The sequence below is a fragment of the Gymnoscopelus microlampas genome (genome assembly GCF_963454915.1).
Source record: "Gymnoscopelus microlampas genome assembly, chromosome: 11".
Classification (NCBI taxonomy): Eukaryota; Metazoa; Chordata; class Actinopteri; order Myctophiformes; family Myctophidae; genus Gymnoscopelus; species Gymnoscopelus microlampas.
In genome coordinates, this window is record NC_139948.1 from 4,447,076 (window position 1) to 4,460,565 (window position 13,490).

Genomic DNA, 13,490 nt, shown 5'->3' on the forward strand with positions numbered 1-13,490 from the left:
GTACACTCTCAAGAGTTATACCATACCAAAGTTGGGGGGTGGGGTGGGGGGGGTCCTTGAAATAAAAAAAGTTTTGAGAACCACTGCCTAGCTTGTTTGCAACCCTGCAAGGAAACAGGAGGTCCCTACCGTTGGTACTTCGGCGCCCTCTACAGTACTAACACCGTAACTGTTTTGTGTTCCTTTTTGGCAATAATCATTTTCTCACCCTAATTATTGAGATGCAATGAGGACTTTCAACACCGTAAAGGAGGAATGTGTGAATTCAGAGGGTCACTAATATCAAAAAAATGTTGATAACAGCCTAACCGGCCATTTACATCTTCACCTCACTGCATCAGGTTTTTCAGGACTTTTAATAACAGATGTTATATCAGTCAGTATAAAAATCTGTGGTGGTCATTACAGCACAGAGAATGAACCATCAATGGACGTCACACCGTCAGGTATTTTACAGTTCGCCGTCTTTCTCTCTTCCGCCTTCATTCCTACTCCGTCCGTTCCGTTCCGTCCCGTCCGTCCGTTCGTCCGTCCTCGTTCGCGGTGCATTCACGCCAAATGCGTTGACAACCCTTCTGGACCAGTGGTTCCCAAAGTGCGGTCCAGGGACCGTTATGGTTTCCCCCGAATGGACCCTTAACGGGTCTGTAACTCTCAAAGAGTTATGGAGGCGCTTTGACAATGAAAAGCTTTGAGAACCACTGTACTAGACGCATGAACGTTTCTTCAACCTGGTTGGGCTTGTATATGTGGAACAACAGGAACATAGGTTTAGAATTATAATACCTGAACGTCATCAGAATTGTACATATTGTGTTGACCCATTAAGACCGGGGAACGCATTATTTTGTGTCATTTTTTGATTTCTTTGGCTATTCAAAAATAGCAGATCTACAAGCTCATAGCGTGGCACCGAGTGCCACCCTATGAGCTTGTAGATCTGCTATTTTTTTTTTTTTTTTTTTAATCGTGACAATGTGTGCAAATCTTTGAGTATACATTTTATATTTTTTCAAAGCGGACATTTCTAACTCAAACCTTTGCTTCTGGGGGTCCCTGGAACAACATATTTTGAGATGGGGGGGGGGGGGTCCATAGCCAAATACATATAATTTTGGATGGTCCTTGACATGATTTCTTTTTTTAAATGAAAAGATTATGTTTTTGGCCGCCAACCCCCATCAAAATATGTTGTTCCAGGGACCCCCCAGAAGCACAGATTTGAGTTAAAAATGTTGTTGGATATCTGCTATTTTTGACAAAAGAATGACACAGATGCGTTCCCGGTCTTAATGGGTTAATAGTTTAGGAAACGCAGCACTAGTGTTGGAGGGACTCCTCTCACACTGTTTCACCAAATCACAGACTGGGACTTATTGGGCCTGACCAACGAATTTCAGTCGCAAGATTTGCTTTCGTTTCAACCCCTGAGGACATGCAGTCCTCATGTTATTGTACTAACATGACCGCTCTCTGGTGGTGGGCTACGCTCTTATTTCTGTGCATGGGGAGGAAGCGGCGGTCTTTCTGCTGGCTTTTTTTTAAATTCCAGTTTAACCTTCAGACAAGCGGTGCTACTTACCCTCCTAACTCTGCATGCTGCGGCGCTCGGCGGTGAGTGCTAACTCTACTCTCTTTCCTTAACCTCATTCTGCTTAACCCATTAAAGGGATAGTTCACCCCCAAAATGACGTTTTTTCTATTGATTAGTCACCCATGGAGACTTGAATTCATGTATATATATTTTTTTTTTGCATTCCTAAGCCAATAATTTGATGACCGGCAGCGGTTCCGGTAGGAGACACTAAGAGTCTCCTATGTATCTCCTACCGGAACCGTTGCCGGTCATTAAATTATTGGCTGAGGAATGAGACAAAAACTAAACAGATATCCATGAATTTAAGTCTCCATGGGATGACTAATCGATAGAAAAAAAGTAATTTGTTGGGTGAACTATCCCTTTAAGACCTGAGGCCGATTCTACAAATGCCTTCTAGATCAGTCATTCTCAAACTTTGAAGATTTTTTTAAAAAATGGCCAAAAATAGCAGATTTACAAGCTCGCAGGTCTGCTATTTTTGAACGCAAAAATCTAAAGTGACACAGATGCTTTCCCGGTTTTAAATTTAGACTCCCATCATATGACCGGGTCCCAACGCCGAATAATTGGCGATCTGCAAGCTCACAAGTTGAGAGGTTGTAGATTGATTGATTGAAACCTTTAATTTCATGGAAATCCATTGAGACCAAGGTCTTTAAAATGGCGTCCTGTATACAAAAAAGGACATTTACGTCTTGGTAGACGCAATGTTTCTGCCTGACACTAATGTTATATTTAACCACTTGAGCCCCAGCCTCCTTATTCTGAGGAGGGGGCATTTGGAGGAAAATAGCAGATCTACAAGCTCACAATGCATCGATGCGTTGTGAGCTTGTAGATCTGATTTTTCCGGGTAAGAGATTCGTTGTAGAAGGAAAACGAGAGCAGACCCGAGTACAGATGCAACTCGGTGTCCGTTTTTCAAAGGTTCTGTTCTGACTGGCAGCCCAAATCCAGCCCAAATCTGATTTCCCATCCAGATTTGGAGTCGGGATTGGTTTCATGCAGTCTGAACAAGACTGAGGAATGTGATTCAAATCAGATTAGCAAAAAATCTGACGGCATAAAAAACAATGCGACTCCATTCTAGGCCACAAATCGGATTTGGGCTGCCAGCCTGAACAGGGCCTATAAGAACAGAGGATTTATTTAGCCTGTTCTCTGCTAACAGCGTTACATAACGCAGTGGTTCTCAACCTTGTGGGCCTGTGGGTTTATCAGTACTGTACTTAAGTAAAATGTTGAGGTATTTGTACTTTACTTGAGTGTTTCCAATTTCCAATACTTTTACTTCTACTCCACTACATCTCAGCTGCAAATATTGTGCTTTTACTCCACTACAATTATTTGACAACTTTAGTTACTTGTTACTTTGCAGATATACATTATTATAAAACATGCATTAACCACTTAAGCCCTGTTTTATACCTAGGCTATTTGAAAATAAATGTAATGCCTCAACTCCTACAATTCCAAGTGCTTGTCAGGGTGGGGGGGGTCCCCAGTTCAAATATGATCATTTTGTGGTGGGGGGGTCGTGGCCTGAAAAGGTTGAGAACCACTGACATAACTCACTGCATACTGACCTCTAATACCAGGTTTTCTTTAACGTTCTGACCCTCACACGCCGTTCCGTCTCCCTCTCCCTCTCTCTCCTTCCAGTTCCAGAGCCTCAGAGTTCTGAGCGAACATAAAAAGACTTCCCTGCCAGCAGCCTCCTTCTTTGTTTTTGATTTGTTTCGTTTTTTGGTTTGCTTTTAAGCTGATCTCTGAAGAGAATGAGGAACCTATGACAAAAAGAAGATGGGTGGCTTTTCAGAAGATCGGTTTGCCTTGTCGTCGACGACTACCTACGCCGCGTGGACCCCAGGACCCGACCATCGGCTTCTACTCTTCCCTCCCTGTAGTTCTTTCTACGGCGTTTTCGGGGGGAGATGTGCGGCTGTGTCGTTTTTGTTGTTGTTGTTTTGGCCTGTGAATTTGCGAGCGGCTTTTCTTAAGCCATTCACCCAAGTGCCTCTGAAGTTGTATTGTACACATTTTTTTGCTTGCCTCGTGTTCGTCTGGGTGGTGTTAATTGTGTTGTAATCTGGTCCATAATGGGGGAGGGCAGGTTCCAAAAACCAAAATCCAAGTTGGAAGTGGAGAAAGAGCAGCAATAAGCCTTCAGGTGGTAGAAACTGGAGAGTGAGGAATTTGATCTGTTTGGATTATGAATATAGTTATTAGACATTGTCGGTACAAAGCAGAGAAAAGTGAGTGTGGTATTTTCTTGTTTTACAGGCTAAACCTTTATTAAACTGTGGTCTCCAGAAGAAATTAAAAAAAGTGATAACCTTAACAAAATTCCCCTACGTGCCTGTTTAGTGTGTGCCGGCCCCAGACTTTCAAAAGTACCAAAAGAAGAGAGAAGGAGAAAAGAAAAAAAAGAGAACACCAGAGTTTGTATTCAATATCTCACTCCTGTTGTCAAATGAACAACGGTAGCAATTTAAATATGCACACTGACAATGAACACTCATGTCTGGTATACATTAAAGCCAAATTTATACTCCATAGTGTGGCATCAAGAACGGAGATATAAGCTAACAATGCGTCACGACGCGTTGCTAGCTTAAAACTTTGCCAATTGAAACCGCCATGAAACGGAGTATAAGTTATTTTAGCTTGAATATACAGTATGTGACATAGCGTGTTTGATACGTAGTACATTTATGAAACCGTACAGATCTTGTAGATAACTATTTGTTTAAACAGTTTTGGGGGGTTTTACTGTATGAACTCTGGATTATTAAAAGCCAATTTGTCTAAACCAACGCTTGTGTTCTTTTGCTTGTTTTCACGTCTATTGTATATGTTCTGGGTCAGATGAAGCAAACTGTGGTCTCAAATCTTGACTTAAGCAACCTTTTCTTATTACGTTTACGGTAACTTAAAGAGAGGGTTACAGATACTTTTCAAATGGTGTGGAAAATCAGCATATTATAATTTGGCATTCTCATAAACACTAAATATGTTACATTGAACAGCAAATTTGCCCAAGTCCCACAATTCAGAAAACATCTAGTAAATAATGTTTTGTGATGTCAGACTCAGGAGTGGAAGAAGTACAGCCTGGTAAAACTTGCCTAAACTCTGTATAAACAAATGCAAGGATACTTACAGTATATCATCAACATACTTATAATCAGTGGTGTAAAGTAAATAAGTTAATTTACTTAAGTACTGTACTTAAGTAATGTTTTGAGGTATTTGTACTTTACTTGAGTATTTCCAATTGCCACTACTTTTACTTCTACTCAACTACTCCGCTTCAGCTCTATTGAATTGGGACATTTTGCACAATGAATACTTTTACTTTTGGTATTTTAAATCTGCAATTTCTACATTGCAGAACCAAAGGATTGCAGCTTTAAAGTAACAAAAAAATGGGAAGGAAATTATGAATGAAACGGCTCAAGAAAACGGCTCAAGAGTGTCTACTTTGCTGGGGGACAGCATTTTGACTGTTTCAATAGTTTTCACATCATGTGTGTGTTGTCATCTCTGTGGACATTCTGCAACCCAGACCACTCAGGATGAATCTTCTCTAGTGGGGCAGTTGATCAAACTAATCGATTTAAATGGGCATTTCACTTTAAAACACTTCTGGGGTCATTTTATTGTATTTACGGGGACAGAGCTCTGCTCTGTACACGTATTGTTATTGGCAGTATTCTGTCACTTCTTCTTCTTCTTCTTCTTCTGCCACTTTTCGCAGTTCTGGCTGAACCGCGCTGTCGCTTTTTACGAAACTCGGCCATATGGTAGATGGTAATGAAAAACGATCAAAAAATAATTCTCACAATCTTTCGTCCAAAGGTGGCGCTATAGCACTCAATTGAAAATGCCAACTTTGACCAGGTACAACTCATGCCCTGTTTGACCTACAGCCATGAAACTTGGATACACATATGCGTCTCCTCATGCTGAACAACTTTCACCCTCTGACTTTTGACCTCTGACCTTTAGATCTCCCACCATTTTGAATTATATGAAAAACAGTCATTGGCTCCTAACTTCTGCATTTTTTCACTTATGGAAAATCCGTTGGAATTTTTTGTAGGCAGTGGTCCAAGGTTCAAGTGCTAAACGTTTCGTGCAGATTGCTCAAAAATCCCAGGAGGAGATAGATTTTAACTATTACAGTTTAAAGAAAATTATTCATCTGTGCCTAAAACATACATGCAGACTCACATTTCTTTGAAACTTTGCAGAAATGTACAGGGTCATTCCAAATATCACTGAAACCAATCTTACTCCAATTGGCCAAAAGGGGGCGCTATAGCAATTTTTTTAAAAGGCAGACTTTAAACAGGCATAAGTCATGCCTCGTTTGGCCGAAAGTCGTGAAACTTGCTTACACATGTGCCTTGACTCATGAGGAACACACGTATCGATTTGACCATTAAGCTCCACCCTTAGATTTTCCGCAATTTTGAGCAGTTTGAAAAATACTTGTTTTGCCAGTTCTGGCTTAACCGTGCATACGCTTTTTACGAAACTCGGCCATATGGTAGATGCTCATGAAAAACTACCAAGAAATAATTCTCACACTCATTCGTCAAAGGGTGGCGCTATAGCACTCAATTGAAAGTGCCAACTTTGAACAGGTACAACTCATGCCCTGTTTGACCTACAACCATGAAACTTCGATACACACATGCGTCTCTTCATGCCCGACAACTTTCGTGGTCTGACTTTTGACCTCTGACCTTTAGATCTCCCACCATTTTGAATTATATGAAAAACAGTCATTGGCTCCTAACTTCTGCATTTTTTCACTTATGGAAAATCCGTTGGAAATTTTTGTAGGCAGCGGTCCAAAGTTCAAGTGGTAAACGTTTCGTGCAGATTGCTCAAAAATCCCAGGAGGAGATAGATTTTAACTATTACAGTTTTATGAAAATTATTCATCTGTGCCTAAAACATACATGCAGACTCACATTTCTTTGAAACTTTGCAGAAATGTACAGGGTCATTCCAAATATCACTGAAACCAATCTTACTCCAATTGGCCAAAAGGGGGCGCTAAAGCAATTTTTTGAAAATGCAGACTTTAAACAGGCATAAGTCATGCCTCGTTTGGCCGAAAGTCGTGAAACTTGCTTACACATGTGCCTTGACTCATGAGGAACACACGTATCGATTTGACCATTAAGCTCCGCCCTTAGATTGTCCGCAATTTTGAGCAGTTTGAAAAACACTTAAACCCAGGATTTTTCAGCTATTTGCGTGAAACTGTATCATCTGTGTGATCTCCTTTTTCACAGTTACTTGTCTATTGGGCCAATGGCGTCTCCCTTAAATGAATGCCTCACAATCTCATGGTCGCCAGTTCAAGCCTCACTTGATGTAGACTTAATTTAAGTTGAATTGCAAACAACATGACTGTATCAATGAATACATGTGCAAATGGTAAAGATAACCTGAAATGCTTATTTGAGAGTACGTTTTTTACGTATGACATACTTCATTCTGAAAATAGCTGATCTACAATCTCACAACTTTTCATGGTTTGTGAGCTTGTAGATCGGCTACTTTCATTAGTTTTGGTTCTGAGGAGATGTACAATTTCTTCATTGGTAAATGGCTTGTGAACGAGTGATCTTAGTTGCGACCGTAGGTCGCATTTACTATAGAAACCTGCTCCAGGTGTCCGTGCGTCACCCCGTCCCTCCGTCACACACGTCCCGTCACACTTTTGCCCTGCTCATATCTCCGCACCCGTTGCCCCGATCCATGCCAGATTTTGCACACACACTCCTTACCTGCCAAACTACACCCTCCAAGGACCCCCGGAGCTCCAGGGACCCCCAGCTGCCTCGGGGACCCCCAAGTGTAAAAAATGAGCACATGTGGACAAATTACCAAATGACCACCCCAACGGGGCTGCTCACGGGGCATTCCCGGGGACCACCCACTCCTGGTGCTCCAGAACGGATGCAAAAGTGGTGGCGCCCCCAGTGGAGGACCCCCTGCCACTGCAGCTAACATAAAATGCCGTAACTCGGGCTAGGAGCGTCCGGGAGAGCCGCGGCCGGTACCTATTCGTCCGCCAAGGCAACGCGGACACCCCACCCCTAATTTCTCACATGGCCCTCTTCTAGCGCCACCTTCAGGCCGCTTTTCACAACACATTTTTGCCCACTACTCCTACAGTTTTGCCCCTAAAAACACGCAAATTGCTACACACTACACAGTATGTGTACACTCATGTCATCAACATGCCTGCCACCACATTTCTTAGACCACCAAACAAAACTATACATTGCCCACACAACTAGGAACCAATCGCCGTTACAGCCCTCTTCTGTATACATGTGACCTACGGTCGCTTATCTCCCGATTAGGGAGTCTTACTGGTGTTAGTGAAACAGGGGCTTGGTTCATGAAAGAAGGCAAGAGTTTATGATCTTCAACAGACAATATCAGCCTGGACAAAGCTATAGCACTATAGGTAGTGTTGCAGCCTATTAGTCTGAAGGTTGAGAGTTCGAATCCTGTTAATGGCAGTAGGTTGAGATGTCCAATCAAACCATTATGTTTCCATCTCTCTCTCTCATCAATCTATTGTTTCCATGTCACTTTCTCTCTCTTCAATCTATTCCGTTTCCATGTCTCTCTCTCTCTCTATTCACTGGCCCCGTATTATCGCTGCTTGCAGCTATATTTGTTATTTGTTATTGTTTTGATTTAAAAGTACCAGAACCAGGGACGTGTGTTTTCAATGAGTCTAACATGGTTAGAATTTGAAGTTACAATGGGTTCATATAGGAAGGTTCTGATAAAATCCATATAAAAATATTAAATCAAGCAACTTCAAAACGGTCTGGGGTACACACAATAGCCAGAGTAGACATTTAATTTACCCCAGAAGTGAAATACCCCTTAAATCGATTATCAAAAATAATCCTATATTAAAATTGCCAAATGGGTGGACGGTGGACTTCACAAAAGCGTAACATCTGGACCGGCAAGGCGCTCTGATCAAACTTGGCACAAACACTGTTCACGGGTCAGCCTAGACAACAGTCACACCAGGGGCCAAATGTCCATATCTCAGTGACCATTGCTCTGATCAGAGCAATATACTGTAGGACTGGATTTTCAGGCCGCATAGCAGCCTGAAAATCTAGTTTAATGGAACAACCAATTTATTTTCTTTTTTATAATGCAAATAAGATCATCCAAATGAATGAAAATAGACAGAAACGGTGCCATATTATAATGAGCATTATTGAGGACCAAATATATGAAGATACTGTACGTTGACAATGGGTGAAGTGGTCCTTTAATGAACCACTTAAACCCTTTACAGTATACTTCAATGACCTACACACGTGTCTTCTTCACCCAGAAATAGACGATCTACAATCTCACAACATCTTCTAGAGTGTAGATTGGCTATTCACGGTTTTGCTGGGTCAGACCCTTCCTTGGTACTGTATTGTAGGTCAGTGGTTTTCAAAATAATTAAAAATTAAATTATTTTTTGGGGTCCGCTACCAAATGCATATTAATTTTGGCGTCCTTGATTGGAAACAGAGAGCCACTGGTGTATATATTCTCGGTGTCTGAGATGGGATTGACAGCACAGATATAGAAACCTAGATACCTCATTGGCCTCTGCAGTTCATTGGAGCGACATGCTTGGTATGGTGGCCACCATATTTCCGGGGGGGACGGGCACTGGCCAATCACAGCGTGTTGACTACTGGCCAACCACAGCGCGTCTTTTCCAGGACTTGTCAGAATCTAGTTGTCCCGCCCCCACCTGCGTCTGATTGGCCTACTGAACGCCCCCTTCTGTGACGCACACGGAAATTTCCAGCTGCCCCCCAGAAGCGGAAGTGCGTCCGCCATACATACACTTCAGAGCCAAACGAGGCGTCTACCTTTATATGTCTATGATTGACAGGGCTGCTGTGTGTGACTTCCCTTCCCAGGGTGCAACAGGAGCAGCTGGCGGCCATCTTCCTGATGCTCAGAGAGAACCAGGAAGCACCGGGTGACGAGACGGAAGGAGACATGAATGAACAACTCAAACTCTACTACACAATGTAGTCTATAGGGGGGGGGGAGAGAGAGAGAGAGAGAGAGAGAGAGAGAGAGAGAGAACAACTCAATCTGTACCTAGGCCCTGTTCAGACTGCAGTCACATCCAGTCAAATCCGATTCATTTCTCAAATCCGATCTATTGGCCCGACTGTTCACACTGCATTTGCAAGTGACCAGATCGGATCCGTCACAGATCTGTGTGTTCAGACTGATTTAAGTCAATCCACAGCCGCTCCATATCTGTTTGGTTACCGTGGTAACAGTTAGCCGCCATGACGTCATGACTTTAATCTCTTTATATGTTCTTCAAATTCTTTATTTTCTTCTGACACTGCAGATAGGACCTTGTGAACCCATTTTCTGCCATGCCGCGAGATATGTCTATATTATCTTGTTCCTGTACATTCCTACAAGTTTCGCTTGTACTGAGGCATCCCCCAAAGTGTTATAGGAGACATTGAATATCTCCGTCTGTCCACTGAATGCTGCTCGCCATTTCTTCTGTAAAACTTGTTATGCTGCACTATTGTTTTGTTTTCATAACACCCCTTGCGCTCTCGTGAATCAAACTTCTCACACTCTGTAATGAGTGGCGCTCGGGTTGCGCTGCAAGTGACGTTTTGGACAGTTTGATATGCGACTTGCGTGGTTAGATCAGGCTTCGTTCAAAGTGAGACACATCTTTAGAAATCAGATTTGAATCAGATTTGAAACCACCTCTGAATGTGGCTCAAGTCGGATTTGTAAAAATCGGATTCCATGTGACATGCAAGTTTATGTGCATAAATTATCTCCAGGTTTAGGTAGGGTCGCGAGTCAATGGCCGCATTATTTTGGGGTCGTGGGCTGAAAAGTTTGAGAACCCATGTACTAGAGAGAGCAACTCAAACTGTAGTCTACTAGAGAACAACTCAAACTCTACTCTCTGTAGTTAACTAGAGAACAACTCAAACTACTCTCTGTAGTTAACTAGAGAACAACTCAAACTCTACTCTCTGTAGTCAACTAGAGAACAACTCAAACTACTCTCTGTAGTTAACTAGAGAACAACTCAAACTCTACTCTCTGTAGTCAACTAGAGAACAACTCAAACTGCAGTCTACTAGAGAACAACTCAAACTACTCTCTGCAGTCTACTAGAGAACAACTCAAACTACTCTCTGCAGTCTACTAGAGAACAACTCCAAACTACTCTCTGCAGTCTACTAGAGAACAACTCAAACTGCAGTCTACTAGAGAACAACTCAAACTGCAGTCTACTAGAGAACAACTCAAACTGCAGTCTACTAGAGAACAACTCAAACTCTACTCTCTGTATTCTGTAGTCTAGAGAACAACACAAACCGCAAAATATTTACATTGTTACAAAAATACAAACATTGTTTGTTATTTTCAGGTGCATTTTTTCATACCAAGTTGACTTTGATTTCAACTTGTTTTTTTGTTCTTATTGTCTTATCTTTTTTCCAAATAAAGTTGTTGTCTATTTGCACCTTTGACCCTAAAGGTTTCAGCCTCCAGGAAGAAACTCCAAATAGTCAGAGAAGACATAAAACACCATAAAACCTCCACCGGTGGGCTTAATGAAGTTCTATCAACCTCATAGACACATGAAAAACATGTGTGCAAAAACATGGCACCAGCTCTTTAAGACTGGATCAAGTGGTTGTTATTTTGGGGTCGTGGGCTGAAAAGTTTGAGAACCCATGTACTAGAGAGAGCAACTCAAACTGTAGTCTACTAGAGAACAACTCAAACTCTACTCTCTGTAGTTAACTAGAGAACAACTCAAACTACTCTCTGTAGTTAACTAGAGAACAACTCAAACTCTACTCTCTGTAGTCAACTAGAGAACAACTCAAACTACTCTCTGTAGTTAACTAGAGAACAACTCAAACTCTACTCTCTGTAGTCAACTAGAGAACAACTCAAACTGCAGTCTACTAGAGAACAACTCAAACTACTCTCTGCAGTCTACTAGAGAACAACTCAAACTACTCTCTGCAGTCTACTAGAGAACAACTCCAAACTACTCTCTGCAGTCTACTAGAGAACAACTCAAACTGCAGTCTACTAGAGAACAACTCAAACTGCAGTCTACTAGAGAACAACTCAAACTGCAGTCTACTAGAGAACAACTCAAACTCTACTCTCTGTATTCTGTAGTCTAGAGAACAACACAAACCGCAAAATATTTACATTGTTACAAAAATACAAACATTGTTTGTTATTTTCAGGTGCATTTTTTCATACCAAGTTGACTTTGATTTCAACTTGTTTTTTTGTTCTTATTGTCTTATCTTTTTTCCAAATAAAGTTGTTGTCTATTTGCACCTTTGACCCTAAAGGTTTCAGCCTCCAGGAAGAAACTCCAAATAGTCAGAGAAGACATAAAACACCATAAAACCTCCACCGGTGGGCTTAATGAAGTTCTATCAACCTCATAGACACATGAAAAACATGTGTGCAAAAACATGGCACCAGCTCTTTAAGACTGGATCAAGTGGTTGTCTTACTGTACAAGGACATGTATTGTTGTAGGCCTAATCACTGTTGCCATGTCTGCTTATTATAAGCGACTTTGGACAAAAGACTTGTTTTTCTAAATGTTTGTCTTTGTGTATTGTCATCAGACGTTGTTAAACTCTGTAGTTTTTTTTGTCATAATAAGAAGATCCAATCCAGTTGATGTAGCTCCTAGCCTGACAATGGTGCCTGGTTTTGCATACCAGTAAACAGGAACTTAAAATATACTACGTTAGTTCCATTGATCCAAGCTGAAACACAATTGATTTATTGATCATTGAGATGATGAATCAACACTGTGTGGCTAATCTATTGTGGGAAGACGGAACATTTAGAATGGCTGGTTTGTTCATGGTTTACAATATAGCCTTTAGAATGTGTTGCGACTGAGTTGGATCCCTAGGATGTCAAAGGAATGATCAATGTACAATAAATACTTTTTATACTTGAATGAAATAATTATGAATGCTTTCTTGTTTTTTATTGTCCTAGTAATAAAAACCCTAGTTTATTGTGTGTCTGTTAATAGCAAAATAACTTTCAATAGGATTTTCATGACATTTTCAGGGAATGTTTGGGTGACTATATCTCTGAGACCCAAGATTGGGATTTTGTGTGTTGAAGATATTATTTGATTAATCAACCTTATATTTCCTTATACTTCTGCGTTTTCCGGAATCAAAAACACTTTGAGTGTGAAATACATTCTGGATGAATGGTATTTCGTACCGTCTGAAGAGTCAATGGACCACGCATGGGCGTCCCCTTTGAGTTTGATGCCGACGCTTTTGACTTGGTTTCTTTCTCCAACTGGAACGTAACTCTCCCTGTGACTAGATCTTCCCCCGAAAAGGTCCCCTCCTCGTTGAGAACATTATTATAGGTTATGTTAAGGTCTTTCACTGAAGGCCTTTCTGTTGGGTTGGGGGGGGGGGGGGGGGGGACTATGTCCTGTTATATATCCCGTATCTTTTGCTTAACGTTGAATGCAAAGCTCATTGAATAGGCTCTATGCACAGCAGCCATATTGGAAAGAAAGTGGGCCTCTTCCTTACTTCATTGGTGTGGTTGCCCTAACAGGGCAACAAGACTATAGTAATCTTCACACTTCATTATTATTCTAGATAAACTTTATTTTGAGCCGCATCTCCTCCCACAGTTTATTTTTCCCAATTTAGTGCCATCTGTCAAAATGACCGGCCTCACCGGGAATCGTGTGCTTGTATTTTGCTAAGAGATTGGTTACATAGTTTAATTGATATTG

The 13,490-nt window shown here is 41.4% G+C and overlaps 1 protein-coding gene across 5 annotated transcripts in view; it reads left to right on the forward strand.

Moving 5' to 3' along the window:
• LOC311056193 (uncharacterized protein) overlaps positions 1–4,416 on the forward strand; it is a 49,476-nt gene extending 45,060 nt beyond the window's left edge. For 2 of the 5 annotated variants that reach the window (XM_084072639.1, XM_084072641.1), the window contains one exon: positions 3,263–4,416. Coding sequence is in view for 2 of the 5 variants with exons in the window: in XM_084072641.1 (XP_083928767.1) it covers positions 3,263–3,284 (22 nt within the window). In the remaining 3 variants the exon portion in view is untranslated. Of the gene's footprint in view, positions 1–408; positions 447–3,262 lie in introns of all 5 variants that reach the window. The other 3 variants (XM_084072640.1, XM_084072642.1, XR_014601857.1) reach the window with 2 other exon arrangements.
• Positions 4,417–13,490: the final 9,074 nt, after the last annotated feature.